This window comes from Hippoglossus stenolepis, chromosome 8, assembly GCF_022539355.2.
Source record: "Hippoglossus stenolepis isolate QCI-W04-F060 chromosome 8, HSTE1.2, whole genome shotgun sequence".
NCBI classification, from domain to species: Eukaryota; Metazoa; Chordata; class Actinopteri; order Pleuronectiformes; family Pleuronectidae; genus Hippoglossus; species Hippoglossus stenolepis.
Window position 1 is genome coordinate 19,835,894 of NC_061490.1, and position 20,310 is coordinate 19,856,203.

General features: G+C 44.9%; 1 protein-coding gene across 1 annotated transcript in view; it reads right to left on the minus strand.

Annotated features, from left to right (window-relative positions):
- Window positions 1-8,957: 8,957 nt before the first annotated feature.
- The window catches only part of LOC118113086 (forkhead box protein O3), a 31,620-nt gene continuing 20,267 nt past the window's right edge, over window positions 8,958-20,310 (minus strand). The window contains exon 2 of the mRNA XM_035162446.2: window positions 8,958-13,161. Within this exon, the coding sequence (XP_035018337.1) occupies window positions 11,434-13,161 (1,728 nt within the window). The 3' untranslated portion in view covers window positions 8,958-11,433. The remainder of the gene's footprint in view (window positions 13,162-20,310) is intronic.

Consider the following 20,310-nt stretch of genomic DNA (forward strand, 5'->3'; position numbering starts at 1 on the left):
GCACGCTTCACGTGCATCATAATTCTTCACGTCTGGTTCCACTGCACATTCTTGCAGTTTGCTTTTGTCCACATCAACCAAGATTACTTGTTTTATTCACAAATTAAAAAACATGTATAAAAACATGTCAATGGAAACCCTTAAAGTTTTGAAAGTTGTTGTAACACAGACATGAGATTGATGTTGATCTTCTCATTTCTTTCTCAGCGAAAGGAGGAATATATCTGTATTTCCTCGAAAAAGACAACAAACTATTTCTGAAGGTAAATAAAAACAAACATTAAACACTCGATTTCAGCCAAACACATCACATTAAGTCCACAGGTACCTTTTCAGTGCATCTTTATTACTATAGCGACCATCTCTACTGCGGGGACAGCTGTTCTTGCGGCCAGCCTCACATGCTCCTATAAAAGTAGTGGACCTCATATCAGCTGTCAGCTCAGTTCCCTGTGGGGGTGAGCCGTGAAAAGCTGGAGCTTGTCTCACCAGGGGCCTCTTTCTTTCTCTCCCTTTGTCTCTTTACATGGGTTTTTATAATCAGAAGCCCTTGTGAAGCATCTCTTATGGTAACCTGGCCACCGCACGCACACATTCTGCTCATTAAAGTGCCACTCTGGAGAGGGCAAAGAAATGGAGGGGTAACGAGAGAGAGACATATGAAAGGAAGCAGAGAGAGAGAGAGAGAGAGAGAGAGAGAGAGAGAGAGAGAGAGAGAGAGAGAGAGAGAGAGAGAGTGAGAGAGACAGAGCGCTTGTTAGCAGCCATGCTGAAAGTCTGCTCCAGTTATTCGGTTGAGTAAGAGGAGCCACCTTTTAAAAAAAAAAACTCTTCCTCACTGTCTCTGTTTCATCCCCACGCCCTCCCTCCTGCTCTCTCCTCTCTGAGGTCCATTGGTTCCAGGTGACAGGATTACTGAGGGTCAAGCAAGACTGCACACTGGGTAACTCACCTCACCCACATGAAAACACACACATTTACAGTCTGTGTATCCCTCTCTCCGGCTAATACACACTCACAAACACACAATGTGCTCACACACTGGGCTTTGGACTGCAGGCCTCATTAACTACACTACAGCTGCCCCTTTTAGAGACACTCCTCAGCACGCTGTCTCTCTCAAGCTTCCTCTCTCTCCGTCTCACACAGCCACACACAGTCACAAGCACACACATATTGTCCTTCAAGCTTCGGGCTTCTCTGTGTCCACTTCTCTGTCTCTGTTGGAGCATCATTATTTCTCTTTATATGTTTCCCATACAGGCCGGAGGTCTCTAATCACGAGGGTCAACTATTAATTTTTATAACATTTCTTTTTACTGGAATAGATGTTTGGAGTTCTAAGAATACTTTTATGATTTTTGATTTGAAGATGTTTTAGATTTTAGTTTGTTGCAGCGGTAACGATTTTCACATTACTGCAAGAAGGTTCCTGTTTCAGTTCTCTGTTCAGTTCCCAGTTCGGATCCCGGTTCAGCAGGGGTCTTTCTCTGCGGGCTAGCATGGGTTTTCTGGATCTGGCTTCCTTGTGACTACTTATTTGTCTCTGTATACTGATGCACTGGCAACCTGTCCAGATAAAAGATAAGCAATAGATAGATAGATAATGTTTAGATTTTATCATCAATTTAGATATATCCCCCTTGCTTTAATGACAACATGCACACGAGTTGGCATAGTTGGCAAGTTTTTGCAAACCCGATAACCCATCAGTTTCATGTGATGATGGAAAATGTGGAAAAAATGTTCTATAAGGTTGAGGTGAGGTGGCCATGGAGGAAAGTGGATGACAGTCTAGACTAGACTTGGTTTTCTTTGGTCTTCAAGTCGTTTTCGCAAAGGCCTTGAATGTGTTTGAGGTCATGAACCTGCTGCAGTAAGGTTCCTTCTCCACAAAGACACAAACCAGAGGATGTAGCATGTCTCTGAAGAATGGAGTGGTTCTTCTTTTTCTTCTTCTTCTTCTTCACACTGTTTCACACTCATTCTTCCTCCTGTTCATCTCCTGAGATACACACTGTCTGAATCTCAAACTTGGATTCATCAATAAATAGGACTTTTTCAGCCACCCACTGTGAAATGCTGGTATTATTAGCCAACCCTGAGTGTTAGTCCTTGTTTCCCCTCCTGAGAAGTGGTTTAGAATTGGCTGGTCGTCCTCTGAGACCTCTGCAAGATGGTTTTTGTTTGACAGTACTTTTCCTGATTGGAGCCTTTGCATTCTTTATTTAGCAAATTCTGTATCTGTGATGAAGCTGCTTTTCTACCTCTCATGGAACTAAGCTTGATGTTTTCATCTTCTGATGGTGTGGTCACTTTTGTTCTTGTGCTGTGGATACAACTGATCCAGTCACTGCAAAGGGTTGTTAGGGTTCAATGCAGAGTCCTGTCTTCTCAGAAACCTTCAGTCCAGCCTTGATTTGATGCTGAGAATAACAATCCAATTCTGACACTTCCAATTAGGTCTGGTTCTGATTTACAGTGCAATGGGAGATTTGTTGGAAACTTGAGGCACAGAGGTATTTAGGACATGACTTACTTGAGCAATCATCTGATAAGTCGATCACATCCACATGCTCCAATGGACAGGATACTACAGAAGGAAATGTGTCCTTTTAAAAGTAAGGAGGAAAGTTGGTCAACTCCCCAAATTTGCTCAAATTTGATTGAGTCCTAAAAATACTGTGGGGACTTATGTTTTAGTTCTTTGTTTCTCAATCATAATTTTTTTGGGGATTTATTCCCAGGTGAACATGAAAATATTGCAATAGATTTAGTCAAAATCTTGACCCAATTTCAAAAAACTATTTCAAGAAAATATAAGAAGTTGGCCTATTTATTGATCCGTCTCTCCTGTTGTGGCTAATTCTCCATTCAGGTGACATTAAAGGTCCCATTTTTTACATATTTCCCCCCAAAAAGTGGACCAGTTCAGAGCTACTGTGTTTCACAGCCTGGGGAATTTGCAAGGCCGCAGAATCCAGGACCATCAGACATGACATCATGGAGGTGGGTGATCAGGCAAGAGCGGAATATGGAGGACTACCAGGAGAGGGGCCTGATTTATTTTCAAAAAAGACATGAAAATTTCCCTTTCTACAATTTGGGACCCCTGCAGAAGAAGGTATAAAAACTTTATGAATTCAATATTTAAATGAAAATGTACCAGTTTATCCTCAAACTGAAAAACAAGCATCTGTTTTGTTGCATTTTGAGTTTATCAATACAGCAACTTTACTTACTAAAAATTGAAATCTTTTTCAAATTTCCATGCAGGCTATTTTTGATGGAAACAAACTACTGTATCTTCCTGTCCTCCTTTGCGAGGCGCACTTTGTTTTAATAAAGAAAACCGTGAGATAATTTCACCTGAATTCACCTCAGCAGAGTACTTCATGAAACTGTTCATAACAGTAAGCACATTTAGTGTATTTATGTGTGTGTGTCTCCTCATACATCTGTCCCGTGGGATCTTGCATGGCCTCGGCACAAACAGCTCTTATCTCCTGCGATCGAGTCTGACGCTCCAAAGCTGCTGCCATCAGCCACAAACTCATTAATTACTCTTTAGTATCAAGCCATAATTAGAGACACCAATCAGGCTCCCGCTCTGTTTCCCCTCTCCACCCAACCCCCAGCCCCTATTAGCACTCCAAACCGTATACGCTGTGTGTGCAAGCGAGCTAAGCTAGTCGCAGCACAGAGATGAGCTCCCCCATGTGTGAGATTAGGCTGTGTGTGGTAAGATAGGAGTAGGGGGGAGGACAGAGGGAGGGATGGGTGAGGTAGATGTGCGTCGGAAGAGGGGAGAAGGAGGCAAGACAGAGGTGGGAAGGTGAGGGCGGGTAGATATACACGAGGGGAGGTGAGGGGATGTCGGCGCTCAGGAGGAGCATTAATTTGACATTAATTGTGTCATCATCGCTTTAGGTCACCCCCCCTCCCCTTCACACACACACACACACACACATATACACACACCTCTCCTTGTCTCGCACTCCTGATGAGTGGATCAGTGGCGGAGGAGAAAAGATCTGATTACATCTGTCTTGTCTGTCTGGAAGAAGGTGAAACGGGGACAAGAGGGGAGAGGCGGAAGGCTTGGGGTTTAGAGTCATTAAGGACAGTGATTGGTTTAATAATGTGCGCAGGAGAGCAATATAGCAGGATTTTCTTGGTAGGTCATTTTCTTTTAATCAGGAAAAACTCGGTAGCCTCGGACACCCAAAGGATGTTTGAGTTGATTATGTAATCTGTTTTATTTTCACAAGCTCAGAGAGATGAGAGGATTTTATGAGGAATATGTTTTTAGAAATCACCAACAACATGAGCTTTAGAGCTTTGAGTCAAAGTTTACAGCTGTCCTCACTTTTAGCCTCTTTTAGCTCCAACTGTTCTGAAATTCAAACGTAGCCAATCACCAGTTCTAAAGTTGTGTCCCCTCACGTAGGTTATGTCGCATTTGAAAATGAGAAAATGCCACAATCAAGAGTTAGACCAACGTTACTGTACAATGAATTAAAAGATTACAAGGACACTGGATTCACAAAAGTAAGGAGGCTATAGACAAGCTAGGCTACACTGCGACCAAATGGAGTTAAATCCCCACAAGAGGTCCAGTACAGCAATAAACGTAGTAAAGGTACTCGAGTAAAGTGCATCACTATTACCAAAAACTACAGAACGGTGCATTAGCAACCCATTATCTCAGAAGAGCTAGGTTACCATAAAAGTTAGCTCTGTTAGCAAGTATATTCCACTAAATTCAACATTCAACCAAATGGGCATTTGGGGAGTAGATCAAAGATTCATGGGAATATTTGCTTGATTACAGATCAGAACAAAATGATCGATGTAACAATAAAACCGCTACGGAACTTTAGCTATTTATTTCCTTGGCTCTTTAGATTGTTTATTAAGAAATGCATGTTAGTGGTTGTACAGTAATTTTCTCTTTAACCTATAAGTGATTTATTTTGAGGCAATGGTTCTGCAGATGTGTCGTAGCAACAGATTTTCTCATATGTCTTTCCTTGCTGCAACATTTAAGTTTTAATGCTGCAACCGGATTTAGCAAATCACTATTTTGACACTAACAAGTATAATTACTGAGAGGGAACTTACAGATAAAGTTAGCGATGGATTTACAAATAGCTGATACGACCCAATCCTGGGTCAGATCTCATTAGGTTATATTGCTTTACAGTATATCTCGGGCAGAAAGCGACCATCGGCATCTCTTGTAACTGATGTCAGTGTGTCCTTAATCGATCACTGAACATGGAGCCCATCAATCCCCCACACCACCACTGCAGGGGTTAGCTGCAGGGATCCTTGAGGTTTGTTGTCTTGTTCAAGGAAATGGGGCGTGGTAGAAATTTGGGTCTTGAACATGTGCCCTCTGGTTTAGCGCAGTTTGCCGGATCTCTATAGGTTACAGGTTCCACCCCCACCAGAAGTCTTGGACTGTATGCTTCATGGTTTGGTGAAAGATTTACTTTCTTCTTTTCCATGAAACAATGACAATGAATGCCTCTGAAGATTTCGCTGCACTTTTAAATACAAATTTAGGATAAAGACAAAGTTCTGTTTCTTCTCATTAAAGATAAATATCGTTATCAAGAACCATATGCACCAGATTATTAGACTTGCTTAAAGATAATTGTCCTCGATTTATCTTAGTAAGATATTCAATCTATTTTTTAACCAGAGCTGACAAGAAATAGTTGATTGCATGGTTGATGCACTGATATCCCAAAGCATCTATTATGAGAAACACTAAAGAGGCTCATTTAAAAAAAAATAATAAGTTCACAAGCTATATGCTAATTAAATTTTGTGATTAAGGTGCAGTAATAAAGAAAAGAGAATCTTCACAACCAAGAACACAAGATTAAAAACTGCCACACCCAAACCGATTGACGGGGGATTTAATACAGGGACAAACAGTGAACGAAAACTGGATCCAGGTTATTAATGTTTGCCGATGCTGTTTAAGTTTGTTGACACCAATGTGAGGGAAATTCAAGGCATCGGGCAGCGATGCAAACATGTCTCTGTGGTGTAAGATATAGAGCTTTAAAACTAAATCGAGCTGAACAAACTACACCTAAACATTCTTTTCATACCATTAAATTACATAAAATATGTAAAATCAGTGCACAGTGACCAACTTGCTTTGACAGAGATGTCCCCTATCCGTCCATGAGGCCAGGTTTGAACATGCTGTTGTCTCATCATCGTCCTGGTGTCTTTGCACCAGACCTGCAGCTTTTAACTCTGCTTTCAGTAGAAAATTCTCAAAGGCCTTTCTGACAACCCCTTCTAACACTATACCCGTGTGCCAGGTTGTTTGTCATTTCAACACCTCTTCTTTGACTATATTCTTGATGCTGTTGCTGCCTTGAGAGCAACAAAATGAAAGACATTCCACAACTGATGGTTCGAAAAATCCTTTTTACATCATAAATGTCTTAAAAACCTGAGAAGAATTCTCTAGATGATTAGCTCTGATATGTCCTTTTTGAAAATTTACCGATATTACTGATGCTGCCCTTTGTCTTGAAATCTCATCTTTTGAGTTATAACTGAAACTCAAGTCTCAAACCCTTGAACCAGTGAACTGTTCCTGTCTTTTGAGAGATTTTACACTCCTTAAAGATCAGGACAAATTATATCTTTAAAAATAATCTTAGAAACACACAAGTTAGTTAAGAGCAGATACAAGAATCATGCTCTTTTTTGATTATTTGAAATATCGCTGCCGTGGCGTTAAATCATCTTGATTATTCAGCTCAGTCCGGGGCAGAGTGCGATGTCGCTGCAACTCGTTGGCTTTGGCTTGAAAAATACAACAAAAATCCCAGAATTCAGCAGCTCAGCCAGCAGAACCCCTCTCCTGGTGGTCTCTCCGTGTCCTCTCTCAGCTCTTTACCCATATGGAGACAATTTAAAGGAAAATCTTTCGGATCATTTGGCATTGGCAGGGCCACACCACATGTTACAGTGAAATAATTACACAGTTGGACTTTTCTCTGCCAAGAGATATGATTTTTTTCCACAATTCAACTTTTTTTATCCACTGTTCTGCAGAACACTATCCACTTACATTGAGTCTGACATTTCATCAGTTTAAAAATATTATTCAAATCTCTGCACATTCAGACTAGTTATAGCAAAAAAAATAATTTAAAAACTTTAATTGTCAACGGCAGGTCATATATGTATGTCGTGTCTTATACATCTCAAAATTCAGTCATAATGATTATAATCAATTCTTTCTCTTTGCTTTTTTCTTATTCCCACATTATTCTTCCGCTGCTTTTCTTCGCTCAGACATCTTTAAAATCATGTTATGACGGTGATTATTGAAATTGATTTCTACAGTCGCTGGTGTGGGTAAGAATAAGTCTTGACACTTGTAACAAACTCCACCCTTCCGTGTTGGAGTATTAATCATTTCTGTGAACAATTGAGTTTTTGGAGGTATAGCAGCTTTTCACTTTGCAGCTCTGCTGGAAATCGAGAAATGCTGAATCCTCATAAGCCCTCAAGGACATCTGTACCCTGGAGCCTTGCCTGGGTGGGTCTGTCTGTTAGCAGTTAGCAGTGTCCCCAGCCAGCCTTTAGCTCCAAGGGCGGTCTCTCCAACGATATCGCTGGGCCAAGTAAGGAAAGACTTCCTCCCAGATGCTTGAGCGGATGAATAATGACACTGTAACACAGCTTCTCTCTCCCTCTCTCTGATAATGAGTAACAGAAGAGCAGACCCTCCCCGAGGCACAGCACCTGGACTGGACTGCCTTCCTGTCTACCTCAACCTCCATCTCTCTCAGGAGACGGGCGGTGAGGAGTAAGACTTTGGCCGTGCGCCAGCCTCTCCGTCTCAGCTCCACTCACTCAGTTTGGTCTAATTGTGAAATCATGAAACATCCCATAAAGTTACGGAGCCACGTTTTGGCTCGACAGACCCCCTTTAAAATGTTCACGAAAAACAGCTCTTAATCGTTTGCTTTGGTGTCAAGCATCTTTAGCTTTGAATATACACCGCCTGGCTTCCACCCTCCAACACCTATATCTCTGTCTTTCCCTCCACTTCTCACTTGTTTCCCTGCAGAGAGGCTTTGTCAAGTGGAGTCAATTAAAACTGTACATCTAAGTGAGAAATGTCTGTTTGAGCGCGCGCGTCGGTGCACATGGTTTCATAACCGCGCTGTGTGCTTCTTTTGTGCAAACGTGTGAATCTGTGGTATTTTCAAATGTATGTGTGTGAATGTGCATGTGTGGTGTGAGTCTGTGTATGTGTGTAAACGTCTGAGCGAGTGTAGAGGCGGGGGCTCCCCTGGGGCCTGGCAGTATGGCGCCTAGCGCTGCACACTCCTCCTGTGAAAACGCCTCCAATGGGACCGGGACAGCTGTGGCCAACCAATGCCGCTTCATGGGCCATAACAAGCCTTGTGACACACACACACACACACACACACACACACACATATACACCTATTACCCCAATGCTGCCAACTCTGTCTGGCTGCCTCCTTGTTTTGTCTGTCTATCAAGTACTATCCCTCTTTCTCTCTTTCTCTCTCACACACACTCACCCCATTTCTTTCTCTTTCTCATGCAGTTGCACAAGTGATGCTTCTCGACATATGTGAAGGTCCATTTCCCCCCCCCCCCATTTTTTTATATCAATACAGCCCACTCGTTTCTGCCTCCCACGCACCAACTTGGCGTAACACGGCTGCAGGGGTTGTCTGCACTGAGTGTGAAAGGAGTTTTGAAAATGACACTAACTACACAATGAAGAAATTAATTAACAAGCAACACACATTCATTCATCTCATCGGCTATTGTACACGAGCACATGAGAGAAAGCGCAGCTGACAAGCACAAGTAAGCTCAGGAAAATCCACTGCAGACTGTGAATTGTAAAGAAAAGCTCACTTTGACAGACCTTCTTTTGATTTCATTTATTTAACAGTCACCAGATGATGAGATACATTCTCTTAGAAAAGAAATAGACAACAAAACTGATACTCTTTTTGAGATTTTTAAAAACTATTATACAATATTCTTAATATATAGATTTTGTACAAAATAAAAGTCAGTAAAGGGGCAAAGGGAGAGTGACATCTTAAAAAACTGAGAAAAATAAAAGGAAGGGGACAGGAGTAGACTCAAACAACGACCACATCTGGGAGAGACAAAGACCAATCTCTTTCATAAATAAATATAGGAAAATTAGACATCATATATAGCTCTCTCTCCAATAGCAGGGCATTGCTAAATGTCTGTAGCATAGGATATAACAGAACTGCTTTGTGAGGCCCATTTGCTTAGAAAATCCCACTAATTTTCCACATAGATTAAGTGGAACCAGTGTGGCTAAAAGCCCTGAAATATAAGTATTTACCTCAATAATAGGTCTGATAGTCTGTGCCATGCTTGACCTTTGGCTGGAACAATAAGCCCCGCCCCACCTGTACACCCCCGCACCCCCCTCGTTTCCTTTGTGTGCTGTACTTGGTACAGACCAAGCGCAGAGAGTCTGCTTGAGGGAGGCAGAGAATAGGGATGTCCTCTTTTTTTCTCTCTCCCAAGGCCAGTGAGACACAAGCTTCAGTCTCCCCCACTCACACACACAGAGACAATTGAGCAGAGCACATGTGTGAGGGGGGCACAGTATTGGAGTATAGGAAGGTCGTATCGCACTACCAACATCATTTCACCATTGAATAACATCCTTACACTGCTGCTATTTCAGCGCTGTTCTTGTTGGTCCTTGGAATTTCAACAATACAACAACAACTACAAGACAACAGAATAAACACACAAAAAGTGGATGTGGATGGCTGTGGTGCATCACAACCCTGTTTGACGTAGACTCATGCCATTCTGACTGGCTGATTGTTTTCTCTGTAAATCTCCTCTCTTTGCACCTATTTGAGTTGTTGACGCTCAGGGTAAAAGCTCAGAAAACATGGGAACAAGGGAACACAGAATACAGATATGGAAATGATTTACGATACCAATACGCTACATGTTTTCATACACATGCCCAATGAGCACGGAAACTGAGGCTGATGACTGATCCCACTGCAACGACAGACTTGTTCTATCCTTGTCTCCATCTTTTCTATTTTTTGTACCCTCTGTGAGCAGGCAAGCGGACAGTGACATTGGCCCTTCTCAGAGCAGGACAGCAGGCAGAGTGACTTGGCGTTAATCACAGTTTTGTCTCGCTTTCTTGGCACATTAAGTTGGAGAGGCGAGTGGCGGCCCGGACGGCCGGGGTGAGAGATGGGAGGACAACGCGGTAGATTCTCAATAATGACGCATCGCTGCCACATCACTTTGGAGATTAAAAGCAAGATGCTGAATTTCAATCAAAGCACATTAATGGCTTGGTGTGAGAAATGGCCACTTTGTCTCCACTGGCAGGCAGAGAGAGGGAGACAGATAAAGGGAGAGAGAGGGGGAGCTGGCACAAGAAGAACAGGTGAGACAAGGTGATATGACATTTTAATTCACCAAATTGCATGCTAGCCAGTAATGATAGAATCCTTTTAACGATGTAGTGACAATATTCTCCCAGCAATAGCAAAAGGTCATTGACAAAATGTTGCATCCGAGAGAGAAGTCACAGTGCCAAGGACTGAATGCATGAAGCTGTAAATAACAGCACTGTTGATGTAAGATAATTAATTGGAAGCAATGATTAAGTGAATGTCACCATTTAAGTGGTTTCAGATCAGAATTCTATTGTACAAATACTCAAATCAGGCATATTCATTTTTTTTATTAAATATCAATTAAAATTTTTAATCAAAATCTTAAATTTGGAAAGGTTTGAAATAAGGGAAAGCTCTGAACAAACAAAAAACAAAAATCTAATAAAAATGAAGTTACGGCTTTATTGCAACAACAAAAAAAGGGGTTGTCCTCACCACTGTCAACGACAGAATATGAAACTAACGGGTCCGATTTTAATTCAGTGCCAAGATCTGACATTTTATCAACTGAGCTTTTGATTTACACAATTGCTCCGATCAAATCCCGCCGCCACCTTACAAAACATGCCGAGCTCTGCCTGAGCTGCTCTGTGAACGTGTTGCACTGTGAGATGTGACCCACTTGCAATAAAGTGCATTGAGAGTTCAGTTCTCATGGTAGATGAGAAGCGATGTTGGGCAATCACAGCTGAGAGATTGTCATCACAGTATAGCTAGTACAAGGAAAAACCTAATGTGACATCTTGGAGGGGAGGGGGATAAAAAGAGGAGGGGGTGACAGAAGAACTGTCAGGACAACAAAGGGAGATGGGGGAGTTGGTCGTATAGTCTCTGTGTCAAGTCCGGAGTGTCACAGCTGAGCACAGTGCTTCTTGGGTGGGGTAGTTCTTTCTGGGGGTGGGATGTGTTGTCCTTGACTTCAGCCTGGCACCCAGCTCTGGTTGCTGTGGGCTTGCTGTGGACTGGCAAGACTGCTCATCCCCATCCCCATGCCCATGGTCACACCCATGCCCATACCCATGCCAATGCCCACCCCCTGGGCTAGGGAGCAGTCAAAATTAAAGTCCATCTCCTCCCCAGAGTCCATAATGTCATGGAGGAGGATGGACTCCACATCGCAGTCCAAGCTACCGTGGAACATGTCAATGTCCAAATCGGCAGGTAGTCTCTCAAGGGTGTGAGGTTGGTGATAGCTGTGGTAGTTGCTACCGATGTTACCGTTCCCCATCCCCTGGACATGGTGGTAAAGTCCGTTTGTCATGCCTAGGTGTTGGGGGTCAAGGTAATGGTTCTGACGGGGGTGCGGGTGTGGGGCGGCGGCCACATGGCAGGAGTCCTGGGGCATGCCAAGCATACCCGCTGGGTTTGGGGGTAGGGTGGTGGAGGCCGGGAGGTGGGCATGTGATGGGGGGCTGTACAGGTAGGGAGCTTTGTGGTTGTAGGTCTGCAGCTGATTGCTGTTGCCACGTGGGGCCAGAGCCACAGCCCGGGGGGGGGTGTGGTTATGGCTCTGGTTGAGGTTGAGACTGTTGTGAACGAGGCTGTGGGGTGAGTTGTGGTTGGTTACACTGTTGTGATTATGAGTAGGAGTATGGCTATGAGTTCTGTTATGGCTATGAGCTGAGCTGTGACTATGAGGTCCATTGTGGCTGTGACTGTGACCATTGTGGTGACCAGGGAGGTGGCTGTGATGGTTGGAGCTTACTCCATTACTTGCTTGACCAATCATAGGATGACTTTCCCTCTCCTGTCCCAGCATCATGTCCTTGGAACAATATTGCTGCCCAACTGGACCCCCTGTTAGCAGACTCTGCAGGGCATTGGTACTGGAGTATGCCCGCATGGTTCCAGAGAAACTGGCTGGCTTGTTCTCCTGAATGGTCTGCATTGGTGAGTGGTGGCGCAGCATCCCCATGCCTGTTGCTCCGTAGACGCTGGCACTATAAGAGCTCTGCCCCTTCACTCCAGAGCTGTAGTGGTAAACAGGGGTTTGCTGCTTGTGTCTACCAACAGCCGGGTGCTGCTGGTGTTGCGGCTGCTGTGAGTGATGGTGATGATAAGTCTCCTCCATGAGCTGCTCATCCAGCCTGATGGCCCCTGCCAGGTTAGCCAGCTGAGGCAGCTGCTCAAGGGGAGGACAGCGATTCCCAGCTCCCATGGATGGGGAGCGGGCACTGGTCGGTGAGGGGTAGAGATGGGGGGATGTTGAACAGGATAAGCCACCCTCCTCTGGTTCCTCAGGTTCTTCCTCAGCAAGGATAGGTGACAGACGGCCACTGAGGGTCGAGGCTGACGAGCTAGCCCTGGAATGGAGGTCTGTCCAGGCGTCAAACTCTCCATCTGTCCCAGTTGCACCTCCGACTCCTGGGAGGCCTTTCTGAGGTGGGCTGCCATGATCGGGGGAGCCCTGGAGCCCCACCACAGCAGACCCTGCTCCTATCCCAGGACGACCAACCCTCTTGCCTCTGATGCGGCCTTTGCTCTTTAGGTACTTGGTGCTGTTGTCCATGGAGACTGCTCGCCGGCGCGGAGACTTGCCCATCTTCCCTCCATCAGGGTTCAGCATCCACCAGGAACTCTTCCCAGTCCCTTCATTTTGCACTCGGATAAAGCGTGTGTGGAGGGACAGGTTGTGTCGGATGGAGTTCTGCGGAGAGATGAGAAGAACACACCATTTTTACACAAACTGCTTTTTTGAAATACACACTTGCATAAGTTTGTATAAGATTCATAAAAAATGTTATAGGCAAATAAGATTTTTTGACATCAAACAATAAAAGGATGGCTCATAAACTTGGTAGAGGTTCAAATTAAATATTCAACCCACTATGCAATCAGTGTCAACCAAAGTCAGAAAAGTAAGGGCACTTTTGACAACACAATCATGTTCGAAGGACAGCTACAGCTGACACAGACGAAGACCCTGTAAAACCTCAGCCAACGTGCAACGATCTGAGATTCAGTCAGAGACACTCTCCTTATGTACGTCAATCCTCCCACTTTAATTTCCATCAATCCATCTGTCCTCCTCTACTTCTCCTTTCAGCCAGCCTGATGTAAGCTGCTGTGGTTGAGTGTACTGTATGTTTGAAGTCGGTGCCAGTCTGGCTCAGTGCCAGCCCTGTCTCTTTTGCTCTCGTAGCTTGAATGGGAGGGGGGTGTATCGCAAGATTGGGCCAGGAGCAAGGAAGGCTAATGGATGTCTCCCACCCTCCACCATCCACCTTCTCTCCCTATCTCCCTTTCCCTCCCATGTTTTGTCTTTATCACTTTCCCTCTCGTCACTGTGTGCTACATATTTTGATTTTTTCATTTTTTTTCTACACACTTAGCACACAAGAGTCATTTTCCACCTCTGCTTTCAGTCTCTATGCCTTCAATTATACAGTGTGTCACCAATTACTTTCCCATTATCCCCTACACCAGCGTGTATAGTCACTGACTAAGTAATTCAAAGGATATAGTTTTTTTTTATTATTATCATTTACATCTCAATGCTTGCTGAAACTGATGGTTCCTGATGTGCAACAATCTGTCATTGCAATTCTGATTTCTATAGTGTGGGGGGCATTTTGTCCCTCTTGCAGGAAAATATCAAATCTAAAGCTCTTCCTGTGTTTAAAGAATATGCTGGTACAATAGATTGTTTCAGATTGCCAAGTACTCCCACTTCCACCATCTCCATCATGTTGCAGATTATTTGTATTCACACTGAACTGCACGGCAGGGAAACAAATAAATCAAATTGCGGCAGTGAACACAAACGGGAGGCAAACTGCATTCAGGTGATCTGTGAATGCCTCCTTGGGTTATCTTACTGTGACACCTCCAGCGTTGGGTAACCATGGCAACCAGGTAAACGGGCACAAACGTGCAGAACTATATTATATTGTGGTGAGAGAGAGAGAGAGAGAGAGAGAGAGAGAGAGAGAGATGGAAGGAGAGTGGGGGATGGGAGAAAGGATGCAAGAGGAGGCGGTTGTTTGATGCCGCTGCTCCAACACTAAACAGCCTTTCATCTCGGCAGTGCAGGTCCGCAGGGGATGCCCGCTCCCTGCTTCTGACGGCTTCTCTACGTGCCGCGCCAACTCCCTGTCTCACTCTGGCTGGATCATCCACCTATCATACCACTCCAAATCATCCCCATCAAGTCCCGCGCATGCCTGAATTAAAACATATGTAAGCTTTCATGCCATTCCACCACTGTCGGTTTGTAAATGGGGCATTTTTCCGAGAGCTGACGCACTTCATGCTTGCAACTCTGTGTGACCTGTCTGATTCAAATCACGATTTATCCCCGTACGAGGGAAGAGCGGCCCCACTGAACTTGGAGGGATTTGTCATCGTCCAAACCCTCTTAAACTGATGAATCCACCTGCTAAGAGAGATTTGAGAGATTTCAGATGGTGGTCAGCCACAGTGACGGCAGCATCATCATCACCCTCATCCTCACTGGCTGCTGGCTTCCGGTCATGTAGTTTTCCACCACATGGTTTTTTGTTCATTGTCATCCTGTTTGTGTGTTTGTGTGTTTTAGTATCTAAGAATAGCCCGGGTTGCAGGTGGTTCCTCTGTGGGTGTGGTTCTGTCCGCCTCCTGTTCCCTGAGTCTGAGTCAGGGGCAATTTGGCCAGCCTATGGCCCTCACGCCCCTGAAACAGGCAGTCACTGCTAATCCCCCTCCATCCCAGAGTAATCCCAGACAATCCTGGGCTAATCCCAAGTTGATTCAGGGGCACTCCCAGCTGGGTGTCTCACGGAGAGCCATGCCAGGTCACCACGGACACAGTGGGCTGCCCGGATATGCTATGATCCAATAGTAATACAGCATAAGGGGAGTTTGAGCTGTGGGAAATAAGGACACTGTAAAACCCTTTTAGGATGCAGTGTTATTGCCAATGTTTGTGTGTTTGTGTGTATTTTGATAAACGATTTCTGAGGTAGTGAGCTGATTGATGTTAACCATATTTTTGATGCCTCTGTTGAACCGACTACCTTTACTCTGTGTGCTGTCCTTGAGGGTTGCCTTTGCCACGTTTCCACCCCTTAGGGTTGAATAGAATAAAATTGAAAACTTTATTATGTTTTAAATATTCATAAAATGGAAATTCTCTTTCAGCCCCCTGGCTTGCTGAGGCAGACGGATGAAGCCCACAGAAACATACAATGACGGAGGAACACACACATCACACGCCTGGGTCCAGGAAGCTACTTCCTATTCAAATCATACCCCTTTAATACAATGGACCTAGTGGAGAGGCCTCTAAATAATGAATGAAGCAGTGGCTGGGCTTACGCAGAGAGATGCACTGCCTGGTCCCATAGTGCTGAAAAGAACAGACAGAGTCATAAGTAGCAGTGCAACTTCTTTGTTTTGTCGTCAGAGACATCTGCAGTAGTCAGCCTACAAACAGCTAAATCAGGCTGAAAGTTGTTTAAGTGAAATTAGTTGAGGATAACAGCTTGCAGACCGATCTAAGTCAGTTAAGGTGAACATGGTTCTATAGGCTGCAGGAAAGCAATCAGCTTGGGTTCAACTCTCATTAAGAGCTAAAAATCCTAATAGCTGATTTAGATATTTAGACAATGGATAGGCTGCTTTGTCCTCAGATTAAGGTTTAGGCACTTTGCAAACAAATCCTACATGTTGACACTTTTTTCCAAAGCACACAAGTGGACGGACAGAGAAGGGCTTTGCATCGGCTCCAGGAAGGAACTGAAGTGTTGAAAGCAAACAGGCAGAAATGTCTGCTGTTGTTATTTGATCCCACAGATTATGGCTCATTATTTGTTGATGAGCAGAAACAGGTTCTTGGTATTCATCCATAATAACCTCTTTAAGAACCATTCATTTGGATCTTGGAAATCTTACAAAAACAATCAATTGCTCTACTCTCGCCGCCTCCCTTTTTCCATGTAAACTCACTTTGATTCAGGGACTGGAGAGGCCTATTTAGAAATGGGAATCAATGATGTTTAATGGCTATCAGTGCTGAGGCTTAGCACACATCAAGGTTCAGCTAACTACACAATCCAGCTGCATTATGAGGCCAATATCGGTGCTCAATACACCATATCCAACTGTTTGCACAGCAATGCCTAACAGCCATGGGCTCGGAATTGTGCCCGAACTGGCTCTGTGTCCAACACTGCCCTCTGTGTCCTCACCAAGGAGTTTCAGCCATCAGCATAGGGAGTGGATGTAGCTAGGGGTTGTTATATTGGGCCAAATGGCTCATCTGGGTTAACCTGCCTGGCATAGGGGGCAGCTGTGCTAGGGGATGCAGCAGGAGGTGGAGGGGCCTGGGGGGTGGGAAAGATAAAGGTACTGCAAGGGGCCCCTTCAAGCCACACAAAGGGGTGCCCTCAAAATGCCCCCCACTTGCCCCATCCCCCTCTATTAGCCCCCCACCACCACCATCAACAGAACCCTCTCTGAATGTTTCCCGCTCACACACATGCTCACACACAGAGGGGCGAGGAAACAGGTCAGACAGTTTATAGGTCCCATCTTGTGGCGAATGTGCACTCATTCAAACAGAACTGAGTGAGGAACGAGGCACTGTGAGTGGGGTCTGGGAACTGGCAAAAAGAAACCACTCACCCGATTCAAACAACCTCAAGGGTGAAGCAGAGTGGTGCACTTGCCCAACTAAGAACACAGCAGCTGTTCTCGTAGTGGCACCGGGTAAAGCCGTTTGCCACACTCGACTGGTATTACCAAACCATTTCATGCAGAATGGAGCCATTATGTATTGTCAAAGGGTATCCCTCTATGGTGCACATTCATTTGATAAGCCTAAATCAAGGGGGAGTAACAGAAGCGCTAACTGTGTTTATTGTGATGCTGCATTTGCCTGTGCAGAAGGCAGGAGGGATCAGGGGGAGGGGAGATTTCAACACAAGCAGTTTTGTTCAGCACAGGAATGAGTTTTGTCAGCTAAGCCTGTCTCCAGGCTATTGGTGGAAATTAGCGCCGACTAAATATTCGCTTTCCATGATTGATGTCACGGCTCGCGTTGTCCCTTTGAAAGGAAATAAAGAATTTAGAGCCATGTGGATTAATAGGGACAGGGTTGGGGGAATTTAATGTGTCTGAGGGGGACTTGAAGAGGGACTGAAGAGCCTAATGGCTGCACAGATATGGCACAAAGGAGCTGAGACGATAAGGTATCAGAAAGTGAGAGAAGACAAGTGAGAGTATGACAGTAACTACAAGACAGAAAACTGGAAATTGTGTATGAGAGAGAAAGAGGGAGGGAGGGAGACAGAGGGTATGCGAGACAGAAAGAGAGAGATGTAGCTATTTGCCTGAGAAGCCCAGAGTCAGATGATTAAAATCCCTTTAGGAGACTTCTTTAGGAGAGACAGATGGGCAGACAGGCCTGTTTTTGGAATACAATCAAATTGAAAAGATTAAAAAGGAGTCTCTTTTATTAGGAGGTGAGAAACAGTTACTTCTCTGCCACATGTCATCATCGCCTCCACAGCAGTGGTCACGACTGCATCGGCATGCACGGCACATTAAAGCCCTCGTTGGAGAAAAAAAAAAATAAACCTGGGATTAGGAATTGCATCTGTCTCAGTGTATCACTGTGGGGTCTCTGAGGATTGGCAGCATTAGTAATTTATTGCTGAATAAATACGCCCGTCAAAAACTTCACTTCTTATGGGATCATTAGAGAAAAAAAGCTGAGCTGAGCCCCAATAACTCGAGGGCTCGTCACTAATCGCTGCCCTATTACAGACACAACTTTCACTCAATCTCAACGCCAATCTGAACAGGTACAATTCAAATGTGGCTGCCATTGTCCTCGAATAGACTGAGTTTGCACAGTAGAGTGATTCAAGTACTGTGAAAGGTGCTCTGTATTCGACCCCATTATTCCAACACTGCAGTGGTGCCATTTATAAAAAGGCTTAAAATGGAAAGCAAGTGTGTGGTAGTGTGTCTGTTAGCCTCGGAACAGGAAGTGGCTGTGGAGAGGGGTGTAATGGAGTTGGTAGGGGATTCCTGCCTGACTGTGCACTAATTGCAGCCAATGGCTGGCGACTCATCAGCCGTGCCCACCCTGGCGCCAAGGGTAGAGTTGGCATCAGGGTGGCAGGGTGTGGGATGGAGAAGGGCTGCCGCAGCTTTGGTGGATATAAATAGATACTGACAGCTTAGTAGAGCATCTGAGACCCGGATAGGGGATCGGAAAATCCACTCGCATGATGCCAGGGTCAACTGAGCGTTTCCGGTGGGGACACAATCTGGGCATCACGTCTGACGCCCACGCACACAACAAGGAGTGGATGAGGGCAAATTAATAGGCATGTGCCACAGTGTAGCATGGATGTGATTTTTCCACTGGGACATGCAAGGTAGGCAGAGCTCACGCCCTCCCACTGAGGATTCACACAACAGGTGTTTGGGCTGGGCCACCTGTGGGGCCAGCCGCCTGCTCGCACTTCACACCTCGTCGAGGGAGCAAACTAACATTTTCCATTGGGCTTGCCATGCCTTTGTTACAGACCAACACATTTCTGGAGAGGCTTTTACAGCTTTTTTTTTACAAGATCAGCAAGATATGCGTGTGTGCGCGAGTCAATCTGCATTTATGTGAGGGCCTGTGTGTCTATATTTGTGTATCAGTCCATTTAATAGCCAACAGGCACAGTGTGGAGTTGATTATATTGAAACCTCCCTCTGCCATATACAAAGAAACTGATGGCCAACAATGGAATCAATGCAGGCCTGGGCTTTTTCCACACTCGGCCTCCACGTAATCTCATTCATAACAATGAGAATCTCATTTCCCACATTCTAAAGGTCAGTGCACACCTCTGATCACACTTTAATAAACATCATTCTCACCGTTTAATTTAATTTCAGCAGAGCAGGAAACTCATAGGCAGCCATGCACATGGCATGCAAAATTCATCTGATCGTCCCTTTAATTGTTTCAATTTCACAGTACAGAGAAGAATGACCGCAATCATAAAGATGAAAAAAATAATGTGCGAATTCACAAAAATACAAACTCACATCTGCAGGACACACATAAATACACACACACACACACACACACTCATATACAGACGGAGAAAAAGATAAGTAGAATCAGTCAAGTGCCAGTTACATTTTAATAAAATAAGCTTCTCAATTTTTTTGGGAGCAGCACCAAGTCGTGCCTCCACATCTCTTTTGTCGTCACACATTTTAACTCTCACCTAAATTGGCAAACTGCGCCAAACAACCGCACAAACACGCTAAACCACACATGCGCACACACATGCGCACACACACACACACACACACACACCTTTGCACACACTCACTCACTGTCTCCCACACGAACATCGCACACACACACACACACATGCCAACGTGACACAAAGCCTGGCACATCGGGCACACTCATTACTGCAATGCCAAGCTACCAGTTGCTAAGGAGACCTGTGGGAGAGGGAGGGTTCCTTGTTGTTGCCATAGCAGCCGGCTCGCTCCCTGCCAACTCTCTCCCTCGGGGAGAAACAAGGCAAGAGGTGGGGGGTGAAGTGGGTAGAGGTAGGGGGCAGCGGTTTAATAGGGCTATGGAGGTGCAATGGAACTTCATTAGCCATCAGTGTGCGCCACACCGGCCACCGCTCCCCATGAATGCCGACCCACATGCAACACTTCAGCCCGCAGACCTCCACTAACTCACGCACAGCCCATAGACTCCCACTTATTCACAGACCTACATGGATAAGATGGAGAATGGCATGCTCAGAATGAAAAACAGGGAGTCGAGGGTGTGTGTGTGGGGGGT